Below are 18,664 nucleotides of genomic sequence, written 5' to 3' on the forward strand. Positions count from 1 at the left end.
ATTTTGTTTGTATGGACGGTTTTGTATAAGAAAGATTTAATTTATTATTTGAACTTAAAAAAATATGCTTTGGGAGGTAAACTGAAATGTTTATATAATATTAGATGTATACAAATGTTTTAAGTATATGGTTAAAATAAAAATCCCACAGTTTTAACACAAATATAACTTTATTGTTATTAATTAAAATAAATAAATTTATAATCTAAATTCTAATAGGACTTTGATTAAAATCAAAATACTATACTAATGAAACAATAAATTACATAAATTTACATTAAATGGTTAAATTAAAACTATTTTTTTTTCAAGAAAATATTTTACAATACAAAATTACGATATACAATTGCTTGTGAAGCACAAGGCTCCATTTCCAATGGCACTTTAGATTAAATAAATAAATATGGCATTATAATTCACAGAATCTTAGTTTTAAAATAAGATTGTTAACATTCGTTAATATAACGTGAAACTACGAATTAGCGTTGCTAAAAATCAAATTAATTTTACTAATAAAAAATGGTTTTGCAAATACAAGTATACGACAGAATTACCGTTTCATTTAATTAAAACATGTTGATTAATGAATAACATGTCTTTTTATTTCAAATATTTATAATATATTAAAATCTACAAAAAGCATATAAATAACTTTCTTGTGTGACAGTAAGAATTGAGGACAATATAACAATTAATTATATATCACAAACTTACAAATTTAGTACATTTTAGTTTTAGTAGAGACTAATTTTCGTCAACTTTGGTTTTAAACTAAACTACATTTGGAATTTGGGATACATCGGCATATTATAATATGCCTCTATCGACGTACTAATACCTAATATTCTACATGGCTCTAAATTCCATTTTGTTATCATTAACGGTTTCATGCTCTTGTCGTCTGTGTAGTGTTTCTGCATCTTTCCTGGAATAATGTGGAATACTTTATATATTTAATATTTTATTGATGATAATATTTTATTTCTTTGCTCTGGTGATGAAAGTGCGGTGTTGAATTGCTCTACTCAACACGCAGAGAATCCAGAATTTGGCGGAAAGTGTGGAACGGAAGTGACTTAATGGGAACGGAGTGTGCTAACACTAGGTTCCCAGATTCTCTCTGCCTACCCTGCTATGTGCGGGATACAGTGTAAAGCTTATTATTTTTATTTATATGTGCATAATAAATTTAAAGATTTAAGTTAAAACTGCTTACGTTTTCGTTTCATTTAAAGAAAAACAGAATTTTTCTCTACATAAAACGATTATTTCAGATATATATTCATTTTCGGTATATTAAATTCTACATACGTATTTAATTGAATAATATAAAATTACTTATAGGCGGTCGTGGTGCAGATACACAAGTGTGACTATAAACAATTGTGGGTTCGATACCCGAGTGGGTCAAAATTTTATTTAATATTTTAATTATCTCGCTCTACATTACATTGAGTTCCACCACTCAACACGTGACACCTCGTCTATTCGGTTTAAAGTGAGGAGGTTATTAGAATATTCCTGAAGTATAAACACTGATACTTACGCATATTTATTGTTATTAGAAGATTGGAATATACTCTTAGGACAAAGTCTGTAGTACGGCCAGCACTCTCCGCCGGACTCTCCGGCGCGTTGTGCCTCGACGTATTCGGCGAGCAGATCCGCATATGGTGACTTACTAGGACTGTTTATAATAGTTTACGATTAGAACACGAAGGAATTAAATAATTTTATAAAAAAAACTAGTTTTATTCACACTTTGAATTATTATTAAGTTATACCTACATATTATTTTATAAATATAAGCATAAATATAATTATGTATTATATATACCTAAAGAAAAGTTTCATGACTTCTCCAAGAAAACCAAAATTCTTCAACGGATGCGCGTTTATTTCGCAAATGGCCCTCAAGAGACATTCTTTGCCATCTAAACCAAAATTCGCTAATAGGTCTTCAGCAATACCGTACATTAGAGCTCTGAAAAAAAAACCAAATGTATATATTTATTTAAGTTTGCATTATAATGGGGCACAAGCGTGTTATTGTTAATGCGGCAGGATGTGGGTTCGATTCCCACTCGAGAAAATGAAATATTTAATAGTTTTGTTTCTTCGCTCTGGTGTCGAGATATCGGCGGAGTGGAATGGGTTCCCTCTGCCTAAACGACAAGATGATAAAATGTTTCAATTAACAGTTAAATAATAATAATAAAATAAAATAAATGTAGAGCGCTTAGATAACAATTTCTTCTACAGTATTGTACAACTTCAATAAAAATTCGAAACAGGTATCTATTATACTATTTAGACCGAATGAAATTATGCAATAGAATTTTCGATATACGTTAAAGGAATATCAAATGGGCTTCCTTCAATTCCTGAGCACCATCTGTGTACTGATATCTACAGGTGGCCTGGCAAGTGAAAGTAGCTGAATTTTTATGGTCAGAGTCCTTGATCCTTTAGGCGTTGTCACGTGTGAGGTACATTACCATTTATTCTTCAATTGTTATATGAATGAATGAAATTTATATTTTATTTATATTTTCACTATTAATGGTAGGTTTATATATGGACCGTTTATTTTGAGAGTGATGTAAGTCCATTTTCCTTTGTTTCGAGAAAATTAAAGGTTGGTATGTCGATGATTATGCAATTTCATTTACCGACCGATTTTAAGTTGTTCAAAACATGGGTTTTTTTTGAGAAATTAAACACGGACTAGTTATATATAAAAAAAATACATTAAATTAAGCATGAATTACGTGATAGCTCATTTTTCTCAAAAATGGACTTACACCACTTTCAAAATAAACGGTCCATATTGTACTCTTTAAAGTTTGATACATCACGATCTAGTGGTAGCTCGAATATTGAACGAAAAATATGTACATGTATAAAAGAAGATTTTTATTAATTTCTTTATTTTAGTTATTTTTAAAAATTGGAATAATTTATAGTTCTTTTGTGTTGGACAGCCCATTTGTCTAGACATTTCATAATACGAGTATATAAAGTATATTCACATACCTTTCACCTCCATGAAGCCTATCTAAAACCATCTTCTCAGCTTCTGGAGGAACTTCCTCTTTTGTAGATCTCTTCCCTCTTCTATTATCTAAATATTGTCCAACATAATCCGCCATCATGGACGCTGCAGCGTTGCCCATTGACCGCGCAAAAATAGGCGGCAAATCTCCATAAGGATTTTCGTTGTCTGTTAGTCCTAACTTGTCGAAGTCGACTGTGTAAGTGAAAATTCAATTTATTAAATGTAATTAAATTAATTTTTTAGTTTTAGTTTTAATTAAAATATAATATTTCTTTTAATTACGTTAGAATAATCTCTTTAACAGTTATAGTATACCACTAATATTTTTGTTGTTTTTTACTAAACTATTTTTCTATATTAAATATATATTTTTTTATTTGTCTATAATATAAATATACAACAAATAATTAATATTAAACGTTAATATTTATTTTAATAAAAAATAGACCTATAAAAATATTTTTCAACCAAATCAGCTAAAAATACATGTAAGACTCATATTCTAACAAAGACTATTAACATTAGAAGTTCAAATCGACATACAAATTACAATTTAAGCATAATTTATACGATGCTGTTATAGCTCTAAGTACCATTAACTATATGGACGGAGTAATAAAATGAACATTACCTTTCTATATAATTATGGGTAATTTCTAAATTAATATGAAAACAAAATTTACTTGTTAAAGATTTAGATATAAAATTATAGTAAAATAGGTGTCTTAAAAAAATATGGTAGGCATATCTCACATGATAAAAAATCTGTCTATAAAAACTGGAGATAAATAGGAAAAAATATATTTGAAAACAATCTATCTAGAATTTTTTTTATAATTTGAAGCTGAAATATAAAGAAAAACTCATTGAAGTCAGTAAATTTTATTAATAGTAACTAAAAGTAGTCTATCTACAATGTTATTATTAACTCTACTTCTACAATACTTCTACAACTCTACTAAAACTGTTGACTTTTACAATACTGACTTTTACATTCCAGTTGATACATAATTGTACCTGTAAAATCATTACGTATGACATTTAAAATGTTAATCGTAAAATCTTAAGACAATAAACCTCCCCACTTGTTTACGTAATTAAATAATATTTAGTACTTAAAATAAAGAAATATCTTCTTGTACAAGTACCGTTTGAAGATATATTGCAAGTATTAAATAATGACATTTCAAAAGAGTCGTGAATAACTCACGTTCATGATTTTATGGTTATATGAAAAATATTATTGTCCAATGACATGACAAAAGGGATTAGGCTTTATTCATTCGTATGTTTTATCTTTCTCTACTTTTTTACTTTTGTATCCTGAATATAGCAAAGTAAGCAGAGAGACCTGGGCATCTAGTGTTAAGAAACTCCATTTCCAATTAAGACACTTCTGTTCCCTACTTTCGGTCAAATTCTGAAGGCCTTGCGTGTTCAGTGAAGGAAATAAATTCCGCGATTTGCCTCTCTCTCGGAGCGAGGAAATGAAAATATTAAATATTTAATTTCCTCGAATGGGAATCGAACCCACAACCTATCGGGTTTACAGTCACACACTTGTGCCAACTCTCTACTCCAATTTAAAATGCGATAAATAGAAACCTCGTCCGCAACTAAAAATATATTTTGGAAAACCACAAAAATGGACATTCGCATTAATGAAAGAAAAAAGTAAAATTGTTTATTATTTATCTATCCTAAAAAATATAATATAATCTATATATATAAAAGGACTTGTCCTCACTGACTGAGGTAAGACGCACGCACAGCCGTAACCGCTGATGGTAAAAACATGAAATTTGGGCAGATGTTTACTTTCGTAATCTGGACATCCACTAAGAAGGGATTTTGAAAAATTTTAACCCTAAAGGGGTGAGATAGGGGTTGAAAGTTTGTATGGAAAAAACTTTAAATCGCCATCGATTTTTATAAAATTTGAAATTTAGACTCTTAAAAATACTTCATTGAAGACATGTTTCATGGGTTGTTAAAATTCACCCTTAAATACGCAAGCGAAGCTGCGCGCGTCCGCTAGTAAAATATAAATATAAAACCTATTTATACTCACTTGAAAAAGGAAAACTAACAGTCATATTCGATAGAAATCCTTTGGGGGGATGCCTGACAAAAGGCATTGATATAGAAGGCGTTATGGCCATTGTCGTTCCTGGCGGAAGAGCCAAACGCCCGTCGTTTGTTATCCAGAGTATCCTTTTCTGACGTGAATGAGGAATGTTCTCCTTCGCAAGCTTATCTTGATTTTCTGGTGACGCTATGGGAAGTAGCGCAGCTAAGGCTATACTAAGCAGTACTCGTGGTATTCTCTCCATGGTTGCCTGCTAAAGAATATTTGGATTTTTAATTATTTAGTAAATAAAACAATTAAATATTAAAGCAAATTAAGCGTATTTTTGAAACTATAAGCAAAATAAATATTTTTAATTTTAAATTTGTTAAATTTTATTAAAAAATACAAAAATATAAGTTTTTGTAATTTAAATATATTTGAATAACTTCGAAGAAGGTTCAATAGTAAATTGGAAGCTTATTGTTATCTATAAAATTATTATTAATCTGTCTTAAACATGCGTATTGATGACAGCTTCAATGTTACGATTAATATATTATTTTGAAATATTTAATTTATTTTGATAAACTCCCTTAAAATTTACGATGGCCACTTTGAGTCATAAATATGTGCGAATCAGAAATCATAATAGTAATTTTGATATGGACGCAGAAGAATTTATACAATCATTGGAATCACGATTTAAAATGGACATAAAATCTTTACCGAACTGGAAAGAGTTTATTAAAGATATTAATAAATTAAAAACTGATTATAAAACAAAACTTGAAAATGCAGAACAACGTAGAGTCGCGATTATACGAAAGCTTTACACACAGTACTACAGACTATCGCCATTTGAATTAACAGATTACTTAATAAGGACAGCGAGTTTGTGGAAAACACAAAAATTACCCAATATATGCGTGAAAATTAGCTCAACTGAAAGTGTTATGCCGGTACCTGCACAAAGTGTGAAAAGTGTGATGAGTGACGAAGCTTCAAGTACGATAGCTCATCCTAATACTGAAGTTATACAATCGAAAGATCAGACAGATATAACCCCAAAGACAGATAATGAAATAAAATCTAACAGCTCATACCATTTACCTACAATAATTCTTACAAATCAACATAGGATTATATCACCTCTTAAGTCACCATTTTCTTTAATGGATTTGAAATATGGTACACGCTTTGAAGACGATTTAACTAAAAGCGTTATAGATGAAGATATTATTCTACGCTATGAAACAAATTCCCTCAAATGCTATCCCAGCACCTTATTAATAACTGATGATTCATCTCGAAAACAAACCTTGAAGTTCACAATAAAAAATTGTGTTTTGGAACATATATATGTGCAATTTAAGAGATTATCTGATTCTTCGTACTTTGATAATATTGAAATTATTCCAGCTACACCGATTAAACTAAATCCAGGATTAACAAAAACCTATAAATGTATATTTACATTAAGAGAAAATTTTGGTGGACTTTCCATAGTTTCCTCTTTATATTTTAGAGCAGGTCGTAATGTACTATTTACATCAGAGGAAAAAGTCCTCCGAATTCCAATTTTAAGTCAATTTAAGGAAACAGATTCCGTAAACGTTACAGAAACTATTTATATACCACCTGTTTATCAATGGCAAGTTATAGCCCCTTTCAAGTATCCTAAGGGGGTATTAATAATAGACGTTAAAAATAATAATTCTTATGACGTTTATATTCGAAAAAAAGACGTAGATCTTGCTAAAGGATATAATGATGACCTAGATTCTTCTAGAGCTAAAAATTCTGACACAGGAAGTCTGGAACAAGAGGCGACAAATTTTGATAACTCTGAATTTCTTAAAAGTAAGATTTTGTCTTCACCAAAAATAACAGACAGTTTTATTGACGATTTACCAAGCTCCGATGATATTGTCAAGTTAATATTTGATGATATCGTTAGTACTGTTCTTCAACCATTTATATTTAAAAACACGTATTTACGATTACCGCCTAAGTCAAAAAGAATAAATATCGTGTATTTTACTAAAGCTGAACATATCGGCTACCATCAAAGCTACTTTGATTTAATTTTTACCAAGCCAGATAACCATAATATCGTTTTTGTTGAAACGGTTAAAGTATTTGCTGAAATTTTACCTCATCCTATTGTGATTGTTCCTAATATTCTAGACATGACTGAATCACCTGTAACATTTGGTTATTGTAAAGGTAATTTTACTATCAGTAATACTAATAAGACTTTCTCAACAACGATAATTATTAAAGCTACTGCGAAAACGAAGAAATTATTCAAAATCACCCCTGAAAAAGTCTTGATAGCACCTAAATCAAAGGCTGTTTTCGAAATTAGGATGTGCGTTAATTACGATGATGAAGACTCCAAGAATACAGAAGAATATGCATATTTCATTTTAAAAATATGCTGTACTGAAAACAACATAGTTTTTCAAAATGCTCCCCCATTATTCTACGAAGTCATAGCTCCTTGCGATCCGAATTTTAACAGATATTTGGCAAACAATATTATAAACATGTAATAGAACCTAATAGGACAAATGTTTACTCAATCAACATAGAGAACATACTCTCTTCTTAGGTAATTTAATTTAAATATATAAATAAAATTTAAAACAAAAATGTTTTCTTTATAACGGCGTTCTGCAAAACGAATACAGCTACAACTGGTAAATTAAGTTGTAAACGCAAAAAATGTATGCTTAAAATAAAAAAAAAGTACACATATTTATTCACATTATAACACTATTTTATTTCAATGACATGTTTACAGTTGTCAATGGCCACTTCGGTGTTGGTAATTCAAGTCGTATGTCACTTTCTCGCATCATAAAAATTAAATTACCAGATGTACCAAGGAATGTCGCGAGGACGGCCAGGACTAAACCTGCTGGCCAACTTTTATGTGGTACGGGTCAACGAGATTGCCTTATGCATGATATTCCAGTTCAGGCTGTCAGGTCACAGACCTGTTACAGACAATCGATTATAAATCTTCGATGCAAGTGCTGTGACATCAATGTCACCAGTGCGGTTAATACGACAGTTAAAAGAAGAACGTAGTAAAATTATTATATTATGATGGAATTATGTTATATGAAAAGCTTATTAATAAATTAAAATAAAAACAGCTTCAAGCTGTATCCCGCACGCAGTAGGGTAGACAGAGAACCTAACACTCTGTTCTTAATTTTTTGCCAAATTCTGTGTGTTGATTGGTGGAACACAGCACCGCAGCTTTGCCTCGACACCAGAGCAAAGGAATGAAAATATTAATTTAGATAAATATTTAATTTCTTAAGTGGGAATCGAATCAACAACCACGGGGCCCTGCACAACTGGCCTTAAGTTTATTAATAGATTACTTGCAATTGTTTATTACTATACAAACATGATTCACAATTATAAGGCTATATATAGTTTTAAGCTGTCTGGTCTGTCATTTAGTATATGCTTAGAACGTCATGGTTTCTCCATACCATAATAAAAACATGGAACGAAAACCCATAAAATATTAAATATTTTTTTGTAAGTAAAACAAACGCATACATAATTAGAAATCATTAAATATTAATAATAATGGTAGGTACAAGCTGGTTGACGATGTTAGCATTTCTAAACTTCATTGTTTTGTATTGTTTACGAAAAACAATCGTAGAAACGGTCACGAAACTTTATGTTTTAAGTATTTTAAGCATAATTTACTCATGTGTGGAGAAAAGTAGGTGCATGTCAAATGTTAGTGCTGTTCCCAGTAAAATATAAATACGTTAGCGGACGTGGCCTTATTTGAAAATTGATATTGTAGATGTTGTTTTTACTACTGACTTACTAATACGACTCATTTGAATAAGAAATCTGGGTAATATTTTCTCGATTTGTGTTTAAATGTTAAGGTTCGTTTATATTTCTATTTTTCTTATATGTATTGATAAAATGAGACTAGTCTTTATCGAAATAGTATAATTGTATATTTTACATTTTTTTCTAACTTCACGCTGTATCCCGCACATAACAGGGTAGGCGAAAGGGACCTGGGAACCTAGTCTCAAGAGCAAAATTCTGGAAGTATTGCCTATTGAATAGCAGAACTCAAGGGCGTGCTTTGGTTTGTTACCAGAACAAGGAAATGCAAATATGAACTCACCTGCACTTCTCACCAAACCACCTTCTCCTGCACCACAACTGGCGTAAGACCTAGCCTATTTTTATAGGGATATATTTTATTTTATAAGAAACTTGTATATTGATATCTTAAATATATAAGATACGACGACAATAAACATGTGTGACCCTATAAGTATCAAAGAGTTTAACACATTTACTGCATTAGCAGCTATCGATTGAGCTTTAAGTCGACATCCTCGTACTACACGTAAACCTACTTTTTATTAAAGAAATATCTCTTATTGGCTTTTTTTCATATAATTTTTTAAACATGTTTTATACGTTCTATGATACACGTCGGAAAGAGAATTTTATTCTGATATATTCGGATAAGATTATTTCTTGTCATTTTTTTTTACTCTTTTCCAGCATAGCAGGGCAGACTGAAAGAACCAAGAGAAGACACTACGTTTTCATTTTTTTTATTCTCCTTTTGGAGATGTTGTAAACCATTTTTTTCTTTACTTTTTGCTTTTTCAGCTAACATTTAAAAACTTTAATTAAAAGCCAGAAAAGCGTTATACATATATAATAGTTATCATCCTCATTGCTTATTGAAAAGGACTGTTGTCAATCGAAAATTTGATAAAATTTAAATTAATACTTATAAGCTTATTTTATAACTATTATATGATCTAGGCTCCGTACATAATTTATATATTAATATATTTTTTTTACAACCACAAACAAGACCTCGACTAGACATACAAAAAACTGCCTAAAGCGAATATTTTGTACTAGTTTTTTCTATGCTTAAACTCTCATCTCAGTAATTGTTTGAGTTAAAATTGTTTATTATATCATTAAACCTTTACCATGCTTATATTTATCACGTATGACTTCTTTCAGCTTCACGCTATATCCCGCATTGGGCACTCCGTTCTCCACTTTCAGGCAATTTTTAAAGCATTGTATGTTACGTGGCAGAAATCGTCGCTAGGGTTTTGCCTTGGTGCCAGAGTGGACTAATTAAAATATTAACGAACAATAATTTATTTCTCCGAGCAGGGATCGTACTTACAACCGTTGCACTACAGTCACACGCGTGTGCCTTTGCACCACGACGACCTTAAAAACTTTGAAAAAAAATTTGATTATTATATAAATTTCTTTACTTAATATGGCCAGCGTCACCTTTGTGTACGATATCGTGTAAAGATTGAAAATCGATAAGCAATCGATCGCAATATTTTGGATTGTAATCACGGCACGCATCGATTAGTATTCATTCCGTACACTACTTTCGCTGCAATGAGTGTTGCCATATAAGTCTCGTTTCTGGAGGAATTTAATGGAAACCACCAGCTCTTATATTATTGACAATATATTAAACCAAAACTGTTAACTCATATATACAACTAGCCGACCTGGGCGGCTTCGCCCGCTAGAACTATACGAATATCTATTAAATATATTTATGAAATTATTTTCAATTTAATATAAAATTAAATATTTTTGATAATCTGAATTTCAAATTTTATAAAAATCGGTGTAGATTTAAAAAAATCCATACAAACTTTCTTTAATCTTTATTTCATCCCTTTAGGGAAACTTTCAATAACGTGGCTAAAAAACAATTTAATTAAATTCCCATAAGCGTGAATCGTACCCAGAACCGTGGCGAAGAGTGGGAAACGGAAGTATTTTAATGGGAACGGAGCACCTTAACACTAAGTTCCCAGTTAAAAAGAAACATAATATATTTTCAATAGCCATTTCCTTTACCAATATTTGTAGACAATGCGTGATAAATAAACACAATGACGCATTTGTTGAAATGTTTATTGAATAGAATCGTGTAAATCAATAATTTTCAGCTTTTAGTGTCTATATATCTATAAATAATATGTAAAATATATTTAGAATAAATGTATATATTTTACATAAGGCTTATGGAACCTTAAACCTGGAAACCTTATTATGGCGTACGCTCAAACTAAAATAAATATGGATTAATTATTTTTAAACGTTTTCTGTAAAAGGAGGAGGTTACCAATTCGACTGTATCTTTTTTTTTGTTTTCCTCAAAACTTTTAACTGGATGAACCGATTTTGATGATTCTTTATAATATGTTTGAAAGCTGGTGCCTCCCATGTGGTCACATTTTAATTTGGTCTATTTCTGATATCACATGTCTTAAATTGTCTTAAATTTACATTAAGTATGTGCGTCAAATGGACGAATAAGTCAATATAACGCCAATTCATTTACTTTTTTTTATTGTATAGGATACATTTCAAGGGTAGTTTGGTTAGGTCCTGAATCGGAATCCGGTTGAAGTCGTTTTTCTTTATTAAAAAATATTTTACATATGGCTTATCTATCTATGAAACTAAAATAAATATATATATTTTTTCTGACATTAATTGTTGATTGATTTATTACAACTAGAAAAATGTCATTGCCACCAAAATTCGGCGGAGAATGGGGAACCGAGTGTCTTAACACTAGGTTCCCTCTGCCTGCTCTGCTATGTGAGGGATACAGCGAACGCACAAGAATTAAAAAATTAAAAATATTACAGTTTTTAGTCACAATCACTAATCATTATGTTACACTGGTAATCATAGAGAGCCCGCGGCGGCCAACAGATTTTGCTCTCGTCTCTAAGACGTCTGTCTAGTTACAATTACTTCTTTAACTTATCTTACTTGGTGCCTATATATGCATGTGCATATATTACCTAGTTTCTTTATAAAGTAATTTAAAAAAGGCAAAAACTTTTTTAGAGACATATAAAAATTTTAACGTAGCGAGATTTTAATCTGCTCTTGGAAATCATCCAAGAGGGAGCGAACGCGAAAATTTTATACGTTTCTAGTGCTCGTATTTGTAAGTCGCTCTCAAGTATGAGATCGATCTTGAGATGTTGTTACATTTATTTGAACCAGCTCTTGAAAACTCTTCGAGAGCCAGAAAGCGAAATGGGACTCAAACTCAGTTACGTTCAAAACTTTATAAATTAAAAAAAAATGTATTTTTCTTTCCTAAATGTGGAATAATACTTTAAAAATGTTAAAAACAGCTTGCAATTTTAATATAACAGTACCGACCAAGCTGAATTTCCAGTAGTAGGTAAATCTACATACGAGTCTACCATCGACCATTGTAGAGACCATACAAAATGTGCACGAAACATAAATGACACAATTTCATCAGCCAAATGTGTTATTGTTTCACTTGCGGTTCGTTTTATTCTTCGACCACTGTATTTCCTATACTTGAACTCAGATTTATGTTTTTGCCTATTTATTTCATATCTCATATGGTCAGAAGAGGCCAGTCGTGGCGCAGGGGCAATGGGTGTAAACACAACAGGTTGTGGGTTCGATTCCCACTCGAGGATTCATTTCATCTATATATATAAAATCGAAAGGTTACTCACTCATCACGAAATCTCAGAAATTACATGTTCTAGGAATCTGAAATTTTGCATAGGAGTTATTTATAGGACGTAGGTGCTCGCTAAGACGGGAATTTGTAATATTCGACTTCTAAGGGGTTGATTTTGGGGTTGAAAGTATGTATGAAACTTCGTTACTACAAATTACGTCACTTATAGGACGTAGGTACTCATGGAGACAGAAATTAATAATAAAGTAATTCACGCAGGCGAAGCCGCGGGCGGGCAGCTAGTATTTAATATTTTCATATCGTGTCAAAGATCGAGGCAAAGCGCATCGTTAAGTTAACCGCCACAATGCTTCCAGAATTCGGCGGAAAGTGGGAAGCTTAGTGTCTAAACACTAGGCGAAGGTAGGCAGAGACTACCCTACATTCGGGATACGGCGTGAAACTGTATATATATGACGCCACAGTGTCCAATCTGAACTATATTTATATATGAATAATGGGTTAATTAGGTGGATAACACTTTAAAGAGGAAAGAATAAAGGAGGTTATTAATCTTTTAAAACCTGATTTACCTGAATACAGAACAAGTAGTATTTGTATCGAAAAAAAAACATAAGGCCATAATTATTAATGCAAATATCATTCAGTTTAAAATCAAGAAACAGTTATATAAGAACTCTAATTAGTTAATTATAATAGCAAGGTTATTGACTCTTGCTTTACTTATTTCACTTTTTTAGAAAACTACTTTGAAAAATTTAACTAAAACAAAATAAACTCTATATATGGCAGAATAAAGTCTGAAATATTTAACGCATTTTATCATTTTAGTTTATGAATTATAATATTAAACTAGATTTTTTGTTTTATCTACTTTAATTTAGCACAACACATATATATAAAATATCGGGCTTCGAAGAACCAGAGCTCTCAAGTACTGAAGTACTAGAAACTGATGTCCCTTATAATTAAAAACAATCTCTTATGTAGGCCTTACTTTATCAAAATACAGCGATAACACACGGAAGTTTCGCATCAAAAAGGAAATTATTATTATTAATAAAATAGAATCTTACCAGTTTATATCGATTTGGAAAATATATTTTTAAGCACTAAGCGCACAGCACTGATTTGAGTATATCAACACTAAACAACGTCAAGGTTCCCGACGGGTGATCATCACGAAACGTACCAGATGATTACTGTCCAGCACTGCACTTGTCAATGTCGTTGAGTCTCTTGCCAAAATTTCGCTGACTCCGGAACACGGTCTCGCATAACAAACACTATGAAATTTGCCCTCCTTAAAATAATCCAAATCGAATTTCCCCCATTGACAGTGTCAAAATTGACGCACTATACCCTCGGAGTTCTCGCGCCGTCTGTCCGTAGCAGTATTAGTATTGGTAGTAGTCACTCGTCGCCGAAACTCTCTTTGCTAATTGGTATGCAAGAGGTGTTCTTCGCTTTTCTCTTGATGAAACAATGGAGTGCCGCGACACCCAGGGGTGATGAGTACGTCATCGTAACACGAACTTCATGGGTCAGGTGGTTATAGGTTGTGGTTGTTATTTGCGAGGCTGCGGGCGTCAGGTCGGCGGTACCGGTGTGGAATGGTGGCGCGCGCGCAGTAATCGTTCGATGTTGCCTCGCGAGTTGGCCACTGGGTTAGCAGTGCTCCTTTTCCTGCTTCGCTTTGGTAGCATGCCTACTTGTGGGCAAACCCGCTTGGATAACTAATGGGAACCTGTAATTACCACTTATTATACTGACATAACCAGAGAATAAATTTTAAAAATACATTTAAATCCAATGTCCATAAATTATTTATTAAAATTTACTTCGTATGTCATATAAATGGATATTTTATGGAAATATAAGTAAAATAAATCTTTTGAGAACACAATTACAGCTGTTTGCATATTCTATAGGTGGACTCCAGTATCTCTTTGAATGCTGTACTGCAATATAATTGAAAGCGAAATCTCGTAATAGGCGCCATACAAGCTATTCAAAGCTATTTGTAGGTGGTATTACTTTGTAAGTTGAGAACAGAACAAGATATAAATTGACCGCTAGAACTTTACCACTAATTTCCTTTATCTTATCTTCGCCTTGTTAATTTTATAATCAAATCAAATTAAATAATAACGTGAAAAATTAATTTTGTAATCTCCATTTTTTTTCATAATTACTCGTGCGCAAATGAAATAATGAATTGATATTTACTAACTATGATTTATCAATAGATAATTTAATAGGTACCTACTATGACCTATATCTATATTTATAGTAATATTGTAAGGGATCGGTATACTGGTATATACATGGAAGATATATAAGAAAACATATTATTGGAGATATTTATTAATGTCACATAATAGAACTGATAACAATGATTTTTTTTTGTCTGTTTGTCTGTTTACTTGTGCGTTTGTTTACGCTAATCTCTGAAACGGCTTTACCGATTTAAATGCAGTTTTCGCTATTGGAATCTAGCAAGTCTTCCTTAACATTTAGTGTTGCCTTATGTCAATAAAAAGATTTAGATGCGGCAATATTACTACAAAATAAGTGTTTTATAGAATTGGCTAAAACTAACTATCAATATATGGATTTTATCTTTAAAATAATAATGTAATTAGATTACAAATATAATTCAAATGTGAAAACAAATAATTATGTAGTCCAAGCGGGCGAAGCCATACTGTGGCTACTAGTATAAACTTAAGCTTCCGCCGCAACTGACGGCAATTCGCAATAACGTCATAAACTATTGAAGAAAATTTCGTATAGAAATAAGTAGGTAGGTCGACAGTGCAGAAATTAAATTTACTGAGTTCATTCATCTTTTACTCGTAACTTTTATACAATATAACTGCTGAAGGTACCTAGTCACATTGAAGGGAACCTTATACAGCTATAGATATGGAATTTAATCACCAGGAACTTAACCTACCAGACTTCATTGAATATTGAAGAATAAATAATGAATTTTATGTCCTATTGTTGTGTTAATTAAGTATTTAGCCTAAATAGGAAGAAAATGAAACAAAATAACAACGACAAGAATGTCACAAGAAATACTTGAAATTTTAATAATAAAATGTTCCGTTAAAATTGCTTTTTGTCACATTAAAGTTGCGAATGTACGCAAACCTGAGACTAGTTTATATGTAGCCTATGTTGTCTCGATGGATGGAGCTTTCTAAGAAATCAATTAAACAAATGACATTGTCGATTAACATATGAGATCTTAAGACGTACCTTGAGACGTGCCTTACATTCTGATATCGTACCTTATTTTTCATATTATACACTTTAAATTCAGAACAGGTGAATTGGAAGATTAGAAACAAGATGAAACAGCCTGATATGGAGAACCGCCAATTTAACTGCCTAGTTACTGGAAACGAAGTACAAAGGTATACACGTAGTTGTTTTGAAATTAAAATTTATCTAATTATCTAAATATTTACATTTGTTATAGAACTGTAATATTTGATCATTATTTATTAAATAGCATTGATTTTTTTTTTATTTATTTATTCTTCATCTTCATTTAAGAGCACTCCATTCTCTCATTAGACTCAATTTTTAGATTTTCTTTGAATTACTAAAATAAATAAGCGTATAATTCAAGTAGGACTAAACACCTATTTTTAATTTTTCAACTTTACGATTTATCGTGTGTGCAGGGGTAAACAGAAAAGACCTAGGGCCAAGAGTCAAGACTCTCCTTATTCAGCTATTCGCCCGAATTTAAGGCATTGGCATCTATTACAATCACGATCAAAATCACATAGATATATAGTATCAACATATATTTAGGCAAAAAATATGAGATCACAAAAATTATCTACATTGCAAATATATGATCTTCAAGCTATGACCCATGACCCCAACTTTCGAACTATGTGCCGTGAATTTTTGCCTTTTCGCATTTTACTGTTTTCTAAAACGTATCCTGATATAATATGAGAGCGACATTGTCCTATAAGATTTTATCGCCATGCATATGTGCCTCCGCCCTGCTTCAGTCAGGCCAGTCGACTGTTAAACTAACTAGTTGTGGATTCGATCCCCAATTGAGGAGATGGAATATTTAATTAAATTTATATTTCTATTTCTTCGCTCTGGTGTGGAAGCAAAGCGCGGCGCACGCAATGCCTCCAGAATTCGGCAGAAACTGGGGAACGGAGTGTCTTAACACTGCCTACCCTGCTGTGTGCGGGAAACAGCGTGAAGCTGAAAAAAAGTGTATATCATGACGTGCCTAAGCACAGGATGTGACTCAATTGACGTAACCGCGGTGAGTTCATATCCATGTGACTCTTATATATGTCAGCGATTTTCAGTTAAAATTTAATTTGGTTTTTTTTTTAAATTTAGCACATTGACAAAATGTTAAAAATGGTACTTAAACCATTCAATTGTATAGAGAAATTAACAATTTTCCTCTCATAATTTATATTAAACTGTACCTTTTATTGTAAATGTTTCCAATAAAACTATTAGACAACTAGAAGCCGATACAGCCACAAAGGAAAACGCCTCCGGCCTGAGAACTAGTGAAAACGACTCCGTAGAATTTTCTAATCATTATGTAAAATAATTATAATGATTGCTATAATTTTAAAACGTTTCTTTATTTATTAGAAGATAACAACTTGTTAACATAAGTAGGAGGCAAAGCTGAATGTGTATTTACATAGTTTAAATATAATATAGGTGGTGGTCGTTAGAGCGGCGAGGCACGGCTTACCACATGTCATGGCTGTCGGCTGAGCCAAATAATCACCTATTAGTGTTCTATGTTGAGAATAGTGGGTTAAATCTAATGCAATTATTACGTTCATTTTTTTAGTTTTACGCTGTACGTACGAGGGAACCTGGGAGCGTTTCCACTTTCAGAATTGCTTTCTTTCACTTCATTCCCCATTAATTCTGGAGCCATTGCGTGATGACTGGTGGATCTCAACGTAGCGCTTTACGAGCGAGGAAATGAATATATTAAATATTTTTAACCGATTTCTGTAAGAAAAAGAGCTTATCAATTGAGTTTATCGACTTTATTTTTTTATGCTTGTTACCCCAGAACTTTGAATTGGTGAACCGATTCTGACGATTCTTTTTTTATTTGAAACTGGTGCTTCCCGTGTCGTCCCATTTATGTTTGGCCTATTTCTTCCATTACGAGGGAGGGAATTAATTATACTTATTTACATGCGTTTGGGAGATCATATATGGCGTTTAGTTGCGCTATTCCACAAGCAATATTTATATTTTGGTTGTCCCTGCCTAATAGACAAAGTACTGTAACAATTAATTTATTATTACTAAAATTTATTTCAAATATAGTTAATAATAATTTTAAAAAGCGGCATATATCTATTAATGACATGTTTATTTGTCCTTTGAATGCTAATCTACCGACACAAGACAGCGATTACGAATCGTAAAATGAAATCTTTTAAAATATTTAATATACAAACAGTAGCGAAACATGACGTTACTCAAACCACGAGTCCACGGCCCTTATCGTTGTATGACACATGAATACCTTTATCATTACATATACCTAGATAATTAGTATTTACGAAAAACTTATGTATCTACATAATTTAATAAAATAAACTCATTTATTGTGATTAATTAATTAATAATTTTATTTTACTTTCAAGCCCTTATCTCGCCGTATTAATAGAGAGGAAACCAGTGTTAAAACACTCCGTTCTCCACTTTCCGCCAAATTTTGGAGAGAGTAATAATAGTTTAGAATAGCGAAGTAAAAACGTAATTTAGAAAAAGTAATTAGATAAAAAAATAACAACACAACCCCGAACACTGTCTTTACATATTAATTCATAAATATATCTATTTTTACATTAATAAGCAATATTTGTACCTATTTTCTAATTCGCTATCTGTAATCATTCCAAACAAACATATAATACAATTTAATTACAAAACACTTTAT

At 31.6% G+C, this 18,664-nt stretch overlaps 2 protein-coding genes across 4 annotated transcripts; one reads left to right on the forward strand and one right to left on the reverse strand.

The window, feature by feature from the left end:
• Positions 1-151: 151 nt before the first annotated feature.
• Positions 152-14,311, reverse strand: LOC146532087 (uncharacterized). Of its 3 annotated transcripts, XM_085197049.1 has the most exons (7): positions 13,761-14,311; positions 8,008-8,131; positions 5,130-5,400; positions 3,037-3,250; positions 1,838-1,984; positions 1,547-1,687; positions 152-925 (listed from the first exon to the last, which is right to left on the reverse strand). In XM_085197049.1, exons 3-7 carry the CDS (start codon positions 5,389-5,391, stop codon positions 847-849), a joined length of 843 nt encoding a protein of 280 aa, XP_085053175.1. In that variant the 5' UTR covers positions 5,392-5,400; positions 8,008-8,131; positions 13,761-14,311; the 3' UTR covers positions 152-846. The 3 variants fall into 3 exon arrangements, with proteins under 3 accessions (XP_085053175.1, XP_085053176.1, XP_085053174.1); XM_085197050.1 differs by lacking the exon at positions 8,008-8,131 and having other exon boundaries at positions 5,130-5,397; XM_085197048.1 differs by lacking the exon at positions 8,008-8,131 and having other exon boundaries at positions 13,761-14,310.
• Positions 5,539-8,031, forward strand: LOC146532088 (uncharacterized). The gene has a single exon (XM_085197046.1). It carries the CDS (start codon positions 5,735-5,737, stop codon positions 7,682-7,684), a length of 1,950 nt encoding a protein of 649 aa, XP_085053172.1. The 5' UTR covers positions 5,539-5,734; the 3' UTR covers positions 7,685-8,031.
• Positions 14,312-18,664: the final 4,353 nt, after the last annotated feature.

Source organism: Heliconius melpomene, chromosome 14 (genome assembly GCF_056956725.1).
Source record: "Heliconius melpomene rosina isolate 202511_hmr_F chromosome 14, ASM5695672v1, whole genome shotgun sequence".
NCBI lineage: Eukaryota > Metazoa > Arthropoda > Insecta > Lepidoptera > Nymphalidae > Heliconius > Heliconius melpomene.